We start from the raw sequence: 18,035 nt of genomic DNA, 5'->3' as shown, positions 1-18,035 counted from the left end.
TTTTGTAAAACATTTAGCCTAATGACATTTACAACTCATAAAACACATGTGAAGCCAGGTTGTATTGTTATCTTGTATTGTCACAATATTAGGATATATAGGACACAATGCAAAGATGGTATGCAGCAGTGCACATTACAACTTTACAAGGCTCCTATTTCTACATGAAGTTATTGGGCATATTCACTCATAAATAACTCAACTTTTAGTATTTATCACAAGAGGATATGTAGCAAATGTGCTGATAATTATCCATTATATAAGCATAAACATAAGTGTAATAGTTTTCTCACTGTTAACATTAATACATTGACATTGAGGGTTACTGCCTTTTGTGTAGTTTTATTTTTATGAATGTATAATCTCCCTGTGTAATTTTTATGGGGTTTTGTATGTTGTGTTATATTGTTCTCAGGACTAAAGACTTTATTGTAAATACAGTTAATTTTTATGGTGATAATAATAAAACAGAGATATTAATGATCAGGATGAAAAGCAATATTAATTTACAATGCTAGGTATTGAAAACATTTTAATAATGTTAAATTACTGCATGTTTTTACCTGAGATAATCAGATATTTTACAATAATGTAGACAACTTTTGAAGTAGATGAGCATGTACTAGAAATAGTAGATGGGTGAATAAATATCAGCAAATTCATTTTGCTTTCATTTTTCACCATTTTGATAATTTTTTATAGTCGGTTACATGCAAGCTTCAAACAGAAAATGCCTGGCTACAGGCTATTACATGTATCTACATCACTGTATTTATATTATAAGCTATAAAAGGCCTTGTTGTATCAATAATTTGAAAACAACCAGAAGTAAACAATTTGGCAGACTTACAAACTGTATGTTATGTTCTGTGTGTCAATTTAGTAAAAGTTACATTGTAGTGTGGCTTGTTTTCATGTGTCAGACATGAAAAGTGGGGAGGGCGTGGGGTCCGCCAACTAAACAACTTTTTTTTCCCAAAGTAGTAAAACAACCAGGATAGATATTAACAACCAGGATATTGAATTTGATGACATCAAATCAGTTTTTAGTCACTTGATGTTATTTCAGAGTCGGTTACAAGGAAGAAATTTGAAAATCGTAAAATGGATGTCTGCTTTACAAATACCCATAGTTTTAATTAATTAGAAATGGTAAAATTTACATGAAAATAGCCAGACTGGTTGATTACACATTAATTTATGGAGGTAAACAAGTCTGCAGCCAGGCTATTCAAATTTGCCATCCAGATTACCAGATACTTGACTCGTTGTCTGTGAAAGTGTAAACAGAGAAATGTTTGAAACTACTAGCAGTATTCAATATTCTATATTTATTTCCAGATTGTTCAGTTCAAAATGCAAAAATGATGGGTTCCATTAATTTATGTATATCACAATAATTTCTTCATCTTACATGTTATTGTAACTTAAAAATATATTAAATATGACCCTGAATACACTGAGTGATATAGCGAAACAGGAATATTGTATCTTACAGACTAGATTCATACAAGGGAGGAGGAGGGTGGAATGGGATTTTGAATGAGTAAATCCCTGTGAAACAATTCAGGAGTATTTTTGTATGTCAAAATTCAGCATGTTTGCTTACTTCAGTCACAGACATAAATTTATGTATTGTACAATGCTGGTCTGTCAGCAGAAGAATGAGTCTATCAAACTCATTCTAATCCTTATAGCTTCATTGAAATGATAATACTCGAGATTGAGTCATGGTCCTTAACATTTTGCATTTATTTAGTCAATGCCAGTACAGAAACACAGGCATTCCTGCTGCATTTCAGATGTCACCACAGGCAGCCTAGTTCTGCATATGATATGATGAGTTTTAATATGATCTGAGGCAGTTCATGTAGCTTTGTACAGATTGTCTAGCTGTGTATGAGGTCAAAGGTCAAACAAGTCAAAATTTCATGCAAGTGAAAATTACAAAAATATTACCACTCCATATAAATGATATTGCTGCTCACAATGAAAATATATTTTCATACCTTTTCATACCTTTATTTTATACCCCAAAGTATCTACAGCAATGAAAATGTTCTCTATATCTGCATCTCAAATGAATGCTGCTGCAGATTGATCTAATTACATTAGATTAGATTGGGCTTTCCCCAGGTCATTTGAATATGATACATTCTATCCTACAATTTTATGAAAACAAAGGAGATATATTTGCATGACAATATGCTCTATTGTGATGTAAATTGTTTTGTCACACCAGCTCTATTATTTGAAGAATTCTGAATTCGGAAAATTTGAGATTTGTCTTTCTGTTTGAAATCCGATCCAGTTAGTCATACTCTGACAAGCATGCTATATGTCTGTCAGTCAGTTCATTGACGGCCTCCATAAAAAGCAAAGCAATCATAGTGTCTAATTGAAGAGACAGTAAACCATTGAAACGACTGAAGAAAAAGAATGAAAGGGAGTCTGATGGCACAATTTGCCTGACAAAGATGTTATAAATTTGAGTCATGTCAAAATGCAACCATTTATATGTGTAAATAGTATGAGTGAAAGATAAATTGGAGTGGCGATCACCTTTGATAACAGTTAATGGGGAATACATAGAAGTTGGCAGCTAACAATCAGTACTGATGAAGTACTCATCAAACAGCCTGCAGCTAGTTGCTCTGCATGTCAAAATGATAAATGTTAAGTATGCAGGGTTGTACATGTTGTGTGATATATTTCATCTTTGAATTCTTTCGTGCAAAAATGCATACTTGGGACTGTCAAATAATCATACCCGTGTCACTCGAAATACAAGAAATAACATAACTGAAAAAATGCAACTGCATTGCACTAGATCATAACATGTACAGTGTTTTAAAGGTTGTAAGTAGGTGAAATCTACTCAAATTCTCCAGTCATTTTACATGTGTTCCCTACCAGTGTTTTTGTTATAAGGGTGATACACTGATAAGCAGGGGTAATCTGAATTCTCCAGGTACAAATGTATATTGGGGTTCCCCACCAAAATTGTGGTATACTTTAACGGAAACTGCCAGTTTTATCATATTTCCCGCATTATTTTACCAGACCTCCACAAAAACAGTGATCAATACAATTTATCTAGAAATAATTGAATGGTGATTTTAACTCTTAATTTACTTAATTTGGAGTTTTCCACCAAGCAGATAATGTGGAATTAAATATTTTTTTTATAAAAATGGATCGTGATTGGAAAAGATAAGAAAGACTTTAATTATTTAATAGATAATGTTGTTTTGAATATTTTACTCTATTTAAAATCTGACATGAAGTCATTATCATAAACACTTTGTTTTAATTATGCTAATTATTGCCAAAAAATAGTTAATGCCTTTTAAGAGTCTATTTAATTTGGTTGGAAAACTGTTACAAATCATCTGTAAGTAGCAACTGTGCTAATTATATGATCATTTATAATGCTTTAGAATTTTGCTTTATTACTCATTGAATACAAAAATCACTTCATACAGATTCAGTTGTGTATACACAGCAAGCATACATGCAAGTAATTTCTTGAAAAAAGCCTGCTGTGGTGCGAAACTAGTCAAAGATTCAACTGTTTTGTAGTCATTTACTGCTGAGAATAGTGAAAATAAAAAACTTAGTGTACATGATTATAGACAGTATTGTTATTGTTCATAATGCTGTCAGTTCTGAGTTGGACAATTATGTATTATTCCCAAATATTTATCTTTGTTCAGCTAAGGAAAATATGTGTAACCTAAGAGATCATTGTCACTACAAATTTGCTAGACGAGTACTAACAAAACCCTTAGGCTACAAATATTTTCCTGCTGAATGAAGAAAAATATTGGAGAATAAAATGATTATACCAGTGCTAGCAGTAGTACATTGAAAAAAAAATCGAGAAAATTAATAGTAATAATTTTGAACATTTTGACTCGCATTTCGAACACAACAGAACCAATGACACAGACACGCATTGTCATCACATAGACACGCATATGCACATGTAGATTCTGGCGTGGGGTACATGTATAGCCAAAGGAAAGCATGTATAGGTGGGGTCACAGTGTAATATAGCTGTTTTCTTTTCAACCCACAAGATTAGCAGTTGTGCAGAGAAATGTGTGAGGTAACAACGCATCACTAAAATTATTGCAAAATAATGTGATAAGAACAGTAGCCGAGAGATTCGTTACGGTTCTTAGGTATCTTACTTGCAACTTTGCTGGTTTGGGTAGCTTATGGTAATAAGATTACGGCAACTCTGGGCTATAAAAAGTGTATCATATTGTATATAATGTAGTGACAATTTCTTTACCCTGTGTTCCTTACAGAATCATTACTTGTAGGTCTTGTGGGCCAAAAAGCTGAATAGTATGTTGTGAAGATGAAATGCAAGCAAAAAATGAAATATGCCCATTGCTTAGGTCTAGGAAAGTAGTCAGAAGTCGGAATCTATATTTTGAATATCACTTCACAAAAATACCAACCGGACTTAAGTATTGAAATATGATACAATTTATTTTTATTGCTTTCACAGCAAACCTGAAATAAAGTATCTATAAACAGAACTGACACATCAAAATGATATAATTTAATGTCAAATTTATACCAAGGATTTTTAAAAACATAAGGAAGTAAAATACAACTCAGTTGCTGTATTTTCTTTTTACCGTGGTTTGGAAATGTAAAAATGTTACAAGATTTCAGCAATCAGAGTTATTATAACTTCAACAAAACTGTATCGTGTTGACCCAGTGTGTGACCGGCTGTCTTGAAATAGTGATGGCTAAGCAGGAAAAGGATAGTGTCTCAGAATGTATAGAAATATATATTTACACGGATATGTGTTTGGTTAGTCTCTTAAAAACATACACTTCCAAATAGTAATGAGGAAATTTAACTGTCTTATGAAAGGGCAGTGTGTGGGTTAAATCTTTGCTAGTTTCCTGAGCATTTTACAAAGCTTCCTCCAACTTGTGTAGTCTAGTTCCTATATGGTATCATTAAGATTTATACCTCCACTGGTTCAGTTAGAGACCATGTTGGCATCCAGACTAACCTCATGCTGCACTTGAATACTACTACCATAGTGTGCAATCAGAAACTAATGGGCCATGCAGTGTCAGGACTTCAAATACAATGTGTGGGAGAATTAGATTAATTGGTTGGTTTTGTTAAGATTTATCGGGCAGTTGAAATGAGAAAGGCATGATGCATTGTGGAGACTACTACTCTTTGCAATGTGAATCGTTCAGATGACTAAAATGGCCTTAAATAAGGAGATATTCAAGTTTTGAATCATTGTTGAAAATCATGAACAGTTTCAATTGTCTGCCAGTGATGAACCTAGAGGCTTGGCTATCTGACTGGACAGTTCATTTGCCAGTGATGAACCTAGAAACTCAGCTATCTTGCTGAACAATTCATTTACCAGTGATTAACCTAGGGGCTTGGCTGTCTCAGGCTGGACAGTTTGTTTGCCAGCGAGCCAGTACCACGTATGTTGAGCCAGATATTCAAGTCTCTAGGCTAGACTGTGATGTCAAGTCAGGTAAATTCAACTGCATTTCACTTTGGGGGGTTGTTGATGAAAATATTTTGGTTCATAAGCATATAGAAGATTGACGAACTATCAATCAATGACAATGAACCAAAAGAATTCCTAAAGCACCAGACTCGTAAACATAGTTGTGTTCAGTGGTGCTGAAAAGGGTCAACATCAGTAGTTCAACTATAAAAAAACCCCAGCAAAAAGCATAAGAAAACATAAAGTATAGGTAATATTCTATATTTAATGTACATTTGGCTACAGTGTTTTTACAGACAGAAAGGATACAATGATTTGCAGTTGCCCATACAGAGAATAGTGAATGAAGAGATTTTAAGTTTTGAAAGGTACTGTAGTAAAAAATGGTGTTAAACTGAAGTAGATTTCACGTACTGACAAAGTCCAGCAACAAATACATTTGACTGACCTCTCCCTGACCTTTCCTGTAATGCTTCCCTTATCAATTTTAATAGTACCAGTGCATATATATCATTTTATAGCAGCCAGCTTATACACAGTGTATAATACTAGACAGACCTTATCTCTACTAATAAATAAATCTTTTAATGTTTAATATTTATAATGGGTTTAAAGCTACCACAGCTGAAGCACTGGTTTTGTAAAGCTAGTTCACCTACATGTATAGAGTGTATTACAATGTAAGATATGTGGGGTTGTTCAACCTTATCTGGCTTCTAAACCAATGGTAGCTGATATTATTACATATGTACCAGAGATTACTTGTACCAGTGCGCACACATACTAGTGGTATTTGCACTGCAAATGAGGACACATCATTCATTCTATGCGCTTTTGTGATCACATAACGTAAATTTTATGGAAATTTGCTGTTTCGGATGAACATACATGCATGTAATAATAACAGAACCCCATGCTGCATGAATGCCAGTGTGGGTACTCAGGGTTATTTGTGCTCATGTTTTTGCAGTCTTTTCTGTACACCCGCAGAGAACACTGCAAGAACTCATTCAAATACCCAGAGTACGGTACACTTGCACTCGTGCATCATGGGTCTCTGTCATACTATGGCATGATTGTTGTATCTTACAGACTATTACATGTAATACTTACTGGTCACATGATCCAATACCATTGTCAAATTATGTGATATACATTGTTTGAAATACAAGGTATTCTGTAAGTGACAGTAAGATACATATGTATTTGATGTCTGTGATGTTCAGGGTTGTCGGTGGCCAAGTGGTTAAACCACTTGCCTCTTACCACTGCGGTTTGGGTTCAGATCCATTCAGGGTTAAATTCACCACGCTGTAAGTAGGAAGAGTGTCGTTCAATTTGACTCTACCAAACAACACAGGTTTCGCCAGGTACTCCGGTTTCCTCCTGCATTAACACTGAATCCATGAGGGATGGCCCTCACTGGGAGATAATTGTTTATAACTATCCAGTATTTATAAATAAAGATTATTATTACTAATATTAGTATTAAATATGATGTGAATGATTGTACTAATGTTGTCCCAGCTCCCAGAATGTCAAGACTTGATTCTGATCGTTGCCCCTCTCTTATCTGGTGATCTATTATCCCCAATTGGAGATGGATAATAGTCAGAATCGAGTCCTGGATTTGTCTAGCTGGCTTAGAGCCTTGGCTAGCTAGTCTAGATACTATCCATTGGAATTTAAATCTAAATATCTATTTACCCAATTTGGTAAAGAGATATTTAGATTCAATCTCAATGGATAGCCTCTAGAGTATAGCTTTCTGGCTTGGCAAAATCATTTGCTTGAATATTTGGGCCAGCAACAGTCAAGCCAGGTAGTCAAGTCTGTGGAACCAGGCTTAGTTTGTCTGCAGTCAAATAAGAACTAATATATAACGCTGATCTGCGGATCAGATAGAACTAGACAAAAAGAGAGATACACAAAAATTGCATAATAATACATGCATTCTTATGTAAATTAAGTTATTTTATTAACCTGAAATCTTAAAAGTTGACCTAACTACTCCTTGATAGGAGAACTAGTCTGTGTACCATACAGTATGTTATGTGTCTGTGTGATTCCACCTAGCTCTATCCAGAGAAGTAAAAAGTGAAGAGTGAAGTGAAACAAACATCTGCCACATAGACAAGCTAAAGGAGAACTCTAATATTGGTATTCACTTGCACCCATAAACATTTCGTGAAGCGCAGTCAGACATCTGAACCTTTGCTGTTGTTTCATAGGAGTGGCATTACTTGCATTTCTATCAATGTAGTTGTATAAACTATTTACAGCGTTCTTGTGATATTTACACTGCAGTATCAAACACTTTAGATCATAGATGTACTAAGTACAGTTGCTGGTATGTACAAACTAACTTTGGTGTGATAGTATTGTTGACATGTCTGCCATAATGATTTCATCCATAAGTTGATAGGAGGTCTATGTACATACAAATGTACACACCTGTCACTACAAGGACATAACAGTGGTACTCTGCAGATTACATTACATGTACATATTTGCTAGAAAGTGTTAGAGACAACATGGAGCTCTGTCATTCATTGGGCTATGACGTCATGACTCAATATATATCTGAACTTAGTCTACAGAATAAAAGTTACTATACTGTGAGATAATATTCAAGTTTTTATTTAGCAAGAAAACAGTGTAATTTTGTACTGGGCAGTGATATAAAAGAGAGGTGCCATCCACACAAGCATTTACTCACACACTCCTACATGTATATGTACGCATACAATTCATCCATGCACACACACATACATACATACATATATACATACATACGTACGTACGTACGTACGTACGTACGTACGTACGTACGTACATACATACATACATACATACATACATACATACATACATACATACATACATACATATGTGCGCACACACACACACACACACACACACATGCACATAAACCCTCAGTTCTTCAATATTAGCACAATGAAGACCAGATTAATGTTATAAAACAATGTGTATTTGAGTACAAGTATGTACAGTCGTGTATGTATAACCACAAGCACAGTATTTTTATTTAGCAGACAGTGACATTAAAAGAAAATGTCTCAGAATCAGTATGTGTTCCTGTCTAGTATTACTAGCCTGTCAACATTGCTGTATCTGTGATTCCTGTTACATTTGTGCACTTGGATAAAAAGAGTAGTGGGTGGAGTCACAGATCCAGCAACATGTCCATCAAGAAAATTAAATTATTCTCAATTTTCTGACTGTGATTTGCAGTAGTTTATAATGAAATAAAATATTTCATTTGTGGTATTCTTAGCCTGTCTACTGCGTGTGTGACCAAATAGCATTCACAGATTCAGCCAGCAGACAGGCTGTGATATTCTGTAGATATGAACAGCTGTGAAGGGACATTGTTAAGAATTGTAAAGAATTAGGTTAAGAGTCTGCCATTCTTGGTAGTAAATATAAGAGCCTGCCATTTACCGCTGTAAACGAATGTAAGGTTTTGGAGATAAAAAAAATCTTTTAAAAGCTCTAAAGTGAAAGCGTTTATAGATGAAAGGAGTCATTCACCTCACAGTAGAGTATGACATATAATATACATGCAGTAATTGCTTTGAAAGGTTGACATCCCTGTGACCTTTGACCTAGTGAGATCATTGCAAGTAAACAGTGCTAGGTATTGTTTAACTAGTAGTAGTAGATAGCATGACCCCCATTGGATTAGGATGGCAAATAATTGGATTTCTGTCAGAGGAGGGAAATCAGTAGGAGAGAAAGAGAAGATCCCTGGATTCCTGCCAATTTGTTGGTGATATTCCTACACTCTAGAGTCTCAATATATGCTTGTCCAATAGGGAACTTGCAATTCAGACTGAGCATGCTCAGATGCAAAGGACTATGGGATTATCTGTGGTTATTGTAATACCTAATCTGGAGCTACTGATAAAATTAACCTCCCACAATGGTCAGGGTGACTATGAATTGATCATTTGTGGTTACAAACAATGTATCAGCATTGTTTACAATACTAATTGATTAGTATTTATTATCACATTTCCCTGTTGTTATCGTGTGCTGGATTTTAAGGTTTATTACAGGTTGTAACAGATTACGTGATTAAAATATGATAAAGAAATGGGAGCCTGGATGTCAACGTGGTCTCTATAACTAAAGCACACAAGTGGAAGTGTAAATCAAAATGTGCAAGGGGGCCTCAGAGACCAGTAATGTGACTTCTCATAGTGTTCCCCCTAGCCTTGTTTCCACTAGTGGGTTCAGAGACCAGTTATAAACAACTTCTTATAGTGTTCCCTCTAGAATCGTTTCCACCAGTTCAGAGACAAGTAACACCTGCTAATAGTTGCTAGTGTTTCCCCTAATAATTTGTAGCAGTTAGTTAAAAACCAGAAAGTGAAAATCTTATGGCTTGTAGCTGTTTTGATAATACCGTTTTTGCAGGAAATGAAGGAATTTGGAGTGTGATTTTAACCATGTTTAGAAATTACCAGAGGGTTATCATCCTTGTAACCTTTTTCAGAGAGAATTCTAGAAAGATTACTCACATCCAAGGTCTTGAACTAGCATGATTTTAAAAACTACCACACACACATTCTTTTCTTAATGTTGGCAAATGTGAATATTTGATAGGAGGAAGCATGGCTAATAATTTAATAATTTAAGCCAAGAAATGGCATGATATTTGAATAACATTAATAATGATATTTGAAAAACATGTGGGCATCACGTCTACTAAAATCAATTTCTTCCAATTCCCATCTGTCCCTTAAGAAAGGCCTCATCTCTCTGACATCATCCATCAAAATTTTCCAGTCAGTAATGAGTTGACAGAGTTGTGTTTAATTTCACGTCTTGTCGTCAGAGATCTTCAAATCAAGTCTAAAAATATGAGATCGTTATAACTCATCAGAGATAATATGTTTCTCATGTCATGCACTCTTATTTTTAATTTACTTGATGTAACCATAATAAAGGTAGACCACTACTATTTCAGTTTACAGTATAAATTGAGTACAGTTTTATGATTTCTGACTAGTTTTTAGCCCAGAGACCAGTCACTGGCTTTTAAAAAGTAGAGATCTTGCAGTCATGATTTGAAAATAAACTTTTCTAAGGAATGTAATTCAAATGTAACTTACGTAACTAAAAAGATTCAAAAGAACAAAACAGACATGAAGCAAATGCAAATAGTAGAGTGACTTTAATAAAATTGAGTAGCATACTACTACAATAACATGTGTAAAGTAATTCCAAATATGATCAAGTGTAGTTTTAAATGCTAACTCTAAAGAGAAAACAACATTGAAGGTATACATTTAGATATTGTTCCCCAATATTTTTCTTCGTTTAGCTTTTGAAAATACGAATGACCTAAACTCTGGCGACTTGTAGTGACAACCCGTAGGTTACAAGTATTTTCTGACTGAATGAAGAAAAATATTGGGGAATAATATACAAAATGTAACTATGCCATCACCAGTAATATAAAAAAAATTGGGGAAAAGTAATGGCAATTTTGAGCATTTTGAACACGGCAAAACCAATGACGTAGACATGGATTGTTGTGACATAGAACAACCAGAGTATATATTCCATACTTTGTGTTGAACCCGGCTTGTGCATTGTATAATATATATATATATATTTTTTTTTTTTAAAGGTATAATATATATTACAGTAGATTTAACAGTAACATATGGCTGTAGACATAGTGATTGCCAAATTTACCTAGTTTTAGTTTTCTCGACTGACTGGCAAACCATTGAGCAAAAGAAGATTAGATATGATATGCTGCAGGATAATACATTGTCAGACCAAGCTCGTCTAGTTTTCACAGATTGATTTGAAACTATTAACATAATGAAGGTAGACGTGGTATAGTACATGTAATGATGTACATTGAATTAAAATAGCATACTGCTGTAATCTAATGATTACCAAATTGACAAAGTTTGTTTTCGCATGTCGACTTGAGTAATATTGAAGGAGAAAAGGCTAAAGGGCATCGCAAGATTAGATTTGGCAGGCAGTGTAATAAATTGCCTGTCTAGTTCTCCACAGATTTATTTGAAATAACATGTAATAGCATAATGAAGGTATAAACTATAAATGATATAGTACAGTGAATTCTTTACAACACCTGTACTCCTAATGATTCCCAATTTGAAAAAAAGAAGTAATTTTATGTGCTGACTGATGTTGAAGAAGGGAAAAACGGAATGGAGATGTCAAGATTAGTCAGGATAATACATTGCCTGTTCTAGTTCTTCACAGAGTCATTTGAAATAACATGTAAATTATAACGACATAATGTAGGTATATACTTTAATGAGAATTCTATAAAATACCTGTACTCATAATGATGCCCAAATTGACAACATTTATTTTTTTGTATGCTGACTGGCGTAATATTGAAAAAGAGAAAATGAGAAGGGATATCTCAATATTAGGTAGGGTAATAAATTGCCTGTCTTCATGTAGTTGTTCAGAAATTTATTTGAAATTACATGTTGATGGAAAATTGCACCTTGCGGCACAGACATGTTGTAGTCTAAATAGGAAGTTATAGATCGTGTTATCCTGTGATATAATTTCCCCTATCAATAATATTAAAGTCTAAGAGACAATAGCTTTATGTTAGTTAATTAGATGATTTATTAATTATATCTTGATAGCTGATTAGGTGTACATGTACCTGACACTAGCAATCTGGTCATCTCCATAAAATGAAGAAAGATTAATTAATGCTAGAAACAAGTTTCCCTAGGTCTCTCATTAATAGTCAGTTATGGTTTTGACAATTTGATTTTATGACTAGGGAGTCAAAGAAGTGTTTTTTGCTTCTTGTCAAAATGATGAATATAGCTACCAAAATTGTGTAAAGAGAAAGCATGAGACATTTTGAATGTTTTTTCTTTTTTAAGTTGTTTCTAAGATCTGTAAGAAATACATTGTACATTGACTTTGATATTCATTTTGACATTTGACCTTGCCAGTTTATGTCAAGGTTATAAGGAAGGATGTTACTGAAGACTTGGGCCACACTTCCATATTTTGTACTTCCTGTAATTCAAGGAAATGTCTTTTAGTTATTTAGCCAATTGTTTTCCTGCCTCACAAAATTCATCTCAGAGTTAACAGGGTGGAAATTGGAAATGAAGATGAAAACCCTTGATTCTTCACAAAGACTGTAAAGAAACCCTCAGATAATGTTATATTTACATGTATGTATCTTCCATGCATTTATTTTGATTGTCAGCTGCAGACTTTAAGTGCCCTTGTTGGATTAGGATTATGAATGCCAATATTAGAAATATTAGTCTCTGACTAAGTTTATAAAAAAAATGATACAAAAGAATATATATTGATTGATCAGTTACAATTTTGGTATGAAATGCAGTTGTCTGGCACAGAGCTATAGAATAAGTTGGTATTGAAAAAAGAGAATTATCATAGCTTATTAAGGTAACACTAATACAAGAACCAAGGATTGAATCATGGGCCTTTAAAAGGTCTTGTAGAATAGGATTGAAATTTAGGTGTGAAAGACAGTTGGCTGGCATAGCTATAGAAAGAATTATCATAACTTATCCACATATTAAGGTAACTCTAATACAAGAACCAAGGATTGAATTATGGGCCTTTAAAGGCCAAGTTCAGATTAGGATTAAAATTTGGGTTTGATTGTCATGACCAATAGTGATGCTATGTCGTCCACATGTCTTTACTGATAAGATAGTAGTGATGTTAGAGAACCCTGAGATTGAATCATGGGCCTTTAAAGCAACCTGTGTTAGTACTGAAGTGGCAGGAACAATAAAAGTAATCAAGTAACTACCATGTAAGATGAAGTTTTCCTACAGATCTGTATATCATTCAGTCAGACCATTCATCAACTATATGTCATAGAGTGATAGCGTACAATGACATCATTGGCTGTAATGTTATGACTTGAGGTCAACTAAGGTCAGGTCATGGTACACTTGTAATGTTGTATTGACGTTAGAAAATGATTTCATTGCACAAGACATAAAACTGAATGAAATGAATCTTGGACTGGAGTATCTTGATATATTGTATGAAGTAAAAACATGAAAACAAAAGATTCCTTCTTTAAAAAAAATAGCATTAACAGTACATGTTCTTTAATGTTGACAATACTGTCAGCGTGATTTGCTAAATGTCAAATCTCTTGTATCATTACATCAATTTTGGACTATGAACATTTATTATTAAGTATTTTTCCATATCTAATTAGTGTGGCTAGGGAAGAGGTTGACATACTGTAATTGGAAAATTTAATATTTCATATTCAATTACTACATTTTAGAGGGAATGTCTAGACAGTATATTAACAAAAGTATAGTGTGTGTATGTGTGTGTATGTATGTGTGTGTGTGTGTGTGTGTATACATACATACATACATACATACATACATACATACATACATACATAACTCAAATATAGACAGAACCTCAGTATATATGATGCTGAACGTTCTATATTGCAAGGCTATTGCTTCAGCCACTCGTTACAGCACATAGAAGAAATACTCATATTTACAAGAATATTGTAATTTAAAGTCTGATTTCAGGTTAACATTTACTGTGAGAAAGATATTTGTCCAGCAGTAGAATGTTATAGAAAAATTTGATCCTGAACGAAAAAATAATCCTATCTAGTCCCAATGTCTCCATTGATAAGATAAACACTAATGCAAAGACATATTGGGCTTGGAGTTTAATTATAGCTATGGCTGAACAAGGAAACAAGACATAGTGCATTCCTGGAAATAATTAAATAATTACGTTTCTGAGCATTCCTCTTAAAGACAAGTACAAATAAATTGCAACCTTACAACCATTCTTCAGGAAAAAGTGAAGAGAAATGTAATGAAAATAAAAAAAAAGCATTGTATGAGGACAGCTGCTAAATATTATGATGATAAATGATATGGTTCTTTATATGAATCAGAGATCGAGCGATGTCTAAATGACTGAGCATCATGAATTCATGACATCCAATATGGCTGCCTGGCATAGCAAGGATTGTGAAGATATGAAAAAACTGTGTGTCACACAGTGCAGGAGTTTATTAATTCACACCAATCATACCCTACCACCAATCATAGTGTCTGTCCTGAAACCTAAAACTGTGCTGAGTAGTTTCTACCCAAGGCCTCTAGCTAAAGTTAAAAAAAAAATAAATACCAATACTGTATCCTTGATGAAAAGTATAGCTGGTATTACGATGGGGGCCATATTTTGCATCATGGTGGTAGGTTTCATTTTGTTACCATAAGACGTATGTATAATTTATAGAGCCGTTTTTAGACTGTCTGGATCGTCAATTGCCAGTCAGTACTTGAGATAAAAGTGATAACTGAAATAACTACATTATGGATGGATATTTGTGAGAATGTCAATGCACTGACAAATGTCTATAAGTGATAAAACTGGTGATTGATAGCCTCGGAAAGGAGTCGGTCTATTTATACAAATGCTTACTGAAGTTTTTAGCTGTCAGCTATCTCATTTTAATTTTTAAGAGGGATATTTGAGACAGAATTATACAAATAAATATTTGATATGAAAGACCATGATATGATTGAATTTTTTCCTTACATGATGTCGGGGTGGTGACCAATCACATATGAGGTTTCATTTTACTTTCCGGACAGCTGTTTATAACAGCTGCAGCGGAAGAACAGTTTATGTTATTCTAGTACCGGTTCATGTACTTTGCAATCATTCATGGCTCTGAATATTTTGCCGAATTTATTTCCAGTGTTGACTGATTTTAGCAATGTGTAAACTTGATTTCATTATGATCATATTTAGGCATGCTAGTCTTTTTTGGTGATAGTTACGGAAGGCTACCAGCATAGCATAGCAAATGCCTGTTTGTGTATATGGACAAAAATAAGTACAAAGTATACAGTCACGTAGACATGACACATGGTCCATGGCTATATTCTTTCTCATGACCTTGACATTAACTTTCAAGGTCAAGTGTCAAAATCAGTACCGGGATATCAAAATTAACTAAATTTCAACCAAATTTGGCATAAAAGTTTCCATATTCCTAGATAACATGGGCCAATCACCTTTTAATACAGCACTATTGTAAACCATGTTTTTAAGGGTGGTATTAAACCAGGTAAAAGCTAACCCAGGTTTCCTATATTTACTAGGGTTCTCCACAAAATTATGGTACAACTTGGTGTGCAAATCTATGCAAGTTTGACCACATTTCCAATCACTCTACCAGGATTCTGTAACCTTAACAAAATCCCTAGTAGAGGTTCAAAGAAATTAATAATGTATACAGATAAATAAATAAATACATGATATAATTAGTATGCATAACTTTTAATATTAAATGTCTGACTGTGGAATGTTACTGTTAGGTTATATTTAGCAGCAGATGTTGTAGGTGTTATTTTGACATGCATGTTATTGATATTAGTATAATTATTGATAGTAATCCATAATTATGGAGATTTATGCATTGTGGTATATTATACCAAATCTACTATATTATTTAATATTGAGATATTTATGATAACTTTATATCATCATAAATAATGGAATACATTTATTAGATATACTTGAATTAATAAATCTGTTGGGGCGGTTTATTCATTTGATAAATATATCATAACTGTTGAGGGATTATGGGTTGTAGTTCTTTGCTAAAGTGTGTGTTTGTCTGTCAGTAACCCCAAGAGATCATTTAAATGAACAGTGAAAATGACACAACAAATCATCAGGTACATGTTGTTTAAACAGACAGAGTTGTTGTATGCAGGTGGACAATGAATTAATTGTTGTAACTTTGTCATTTGTCGACAGGCAGAAGCCCGGCTAGCCTCGAGAAGAGCTGCCAGGGCAGAAGCCAGGGTTATCAGAATGAAGGAACTCGAGCGACAACAGAAAGAGGTAAGTTGTACATTCCAACGAACAAACAGCCTATCATTTCTTTAAATTATATCATACATGACTTTGGGGAAATGTGTATGAAAAATAATGGGAAAAATGAAGCCTACTCGCATATCAAGGCTTGAAATTAACAGTAGTCCAGGGCACATTAACTACTATACATTGCATCTAGACTACCAAATTAGCAGTAGTAGACACATAGAGTACTACATGTCATATCTAGACCAAATTCATAAGGTGGTAGTCTGCTCGACAAGTGGAAATTCATAGCAAATTGTGGTTGAAACAGTTCACTTGGTTAACTTTTACGACCAAGTGTAGCTAAGTGAAATTTAGACCATGGCATATTGCTGTTTAGGGTTTAGTTTTATGTAAAGGTTTTGGTACAATTCTAAAACACATGACATTTTGTTATTCAAATAACCATGCTGATATTGACGTTAATTACCATTCACTTTTGAGTCATATTTATGTATGTATCCTTAAAACCAAGTTTATAGTTCATGTGTGTGTGATTATGACAAATGGTGCATTACTTTATGTTAATCATGTTTATTAGTTTATGTTGTCACTTCCTATATTTTATTAAACAAGAGAAACGTCATATTTTTCACCTGACTTATATATGCTACATCACCAGTAATGAAATAAATAAATTCAATTAGGGTTTCAAATGAATAAAGCAAAAATTATGACTGCCTTTGTTTTATGTTTCCCATCATTATTAATTATACAGACCTATGCAGTAGCGTACATACAGTACAGCACATATAGTACAGTGCAAGAAGTTCTATCAAAGCAGTGGTTGTGAGTTTATTTCATGCTCTAAATTGTACGATTTCTCCTCAGGCCGAGAAAAAGATGGATGAAGAATTTGCCCTTTCTGGTGATGACAAAGTGAAAAATTCAAAGGTACTTGAAAGTTTTGTTTCTAATGTGAATTACAACACTTTTTCCTGGAGACTAGTGAGTTTATTAAAGTAGTTTATATTTATTGCTTTGCAGTTACAGCACTACTTGGTAGTGGATATTTAGTATAGGTTTGTTATACTACTGTTTTAAAAGGGACAGAATCTGTGGTTCTTGGTGGTTACTTTCATTTCATACTAAGAGATTCTTATGTTATCCCAACTACTTTAACATATTGAATCATGTATAGTTAGTTGTCACCATGTGCTAAGATATGACATAGAAACAGCACTATGATGTAATTTTTTGATACAACCCCCCCCCCCCCCCCCCCCCCCCACCTCGAAAAAAAAGGGAAAAAAAGCTGTCTTGGTGACCAAGCCTCTTCATGCGTAGTGAACCACCCTTCTTTGTGCATTCGCAACTACCTTGTGCAGGGCTCGAAATTCGCGGTAGTCCCGCGTCCACAGACTACCAAAGTTTGTCTCTGGGCTACCAAATTATGTGAGTGGTAGCCCAATTGGGCTACTAAGTTTTGAATGAAACTGTGACAGCCTGACTCCGACACCTTCCCGGGCCAGGGGCCTCCGAGGTCGCAGTCCTGTGGGACGTGTTCTCGCCAAAATTAGCGTCAAAATCAGTGCGTCTTTTCCAAATTTGCATCCACACT

General features: G+C 34.2%; 1 protein-coding gene across 4 annotated transcripts in view; it reads left to right on the top strand.

Moving 5' to 3' along the window:
• Nucleotides 1–18,035, top strand: part of LOC144434612 (leucine-rich repeat flightless-interacting protein 2-like) — a 37,061-nt gene that overhangs the window by 824 nt on the left and 18,202 nt on the right. For all 4 annotated transcript variants that reach the window (XM_078123089.1, XM_078123087.1, XM_078123088.1 and 1 more), the window contains 2 exons: nt 16,370–16,456; nt 17,306–17,368. In XM_078123089.1, coding sequence (XP_077979215.1) covers nt 16,370–16,456; nt 17,306–17,368 — 150 coding nt within the window. The remainder of the gene's footprint in view (nt 1–16,369; nt 16,457–17,305; nt 17,369–18,035) is intronic.

This window comes from Glandiceps talaboti, chromosome 4, assembly GCF_964340395.1.
Source record: "Glandiceps talaboti chromosome 4, keGlaTala1.1, whole genome shotgun sequence".
In the NCBI taxonomy this organism is placed as follows: Eukaryota; Metazoa; Hemichordata; class Enteropneusta; family Spengelidae; genus Glandiceps; species Glandiceps talaboti.
The sequence above is the reverse complement of the archived record's forward strand: the minus strand, read 5'-3'. Positions and strand labels throughout refer to the sequence as shown.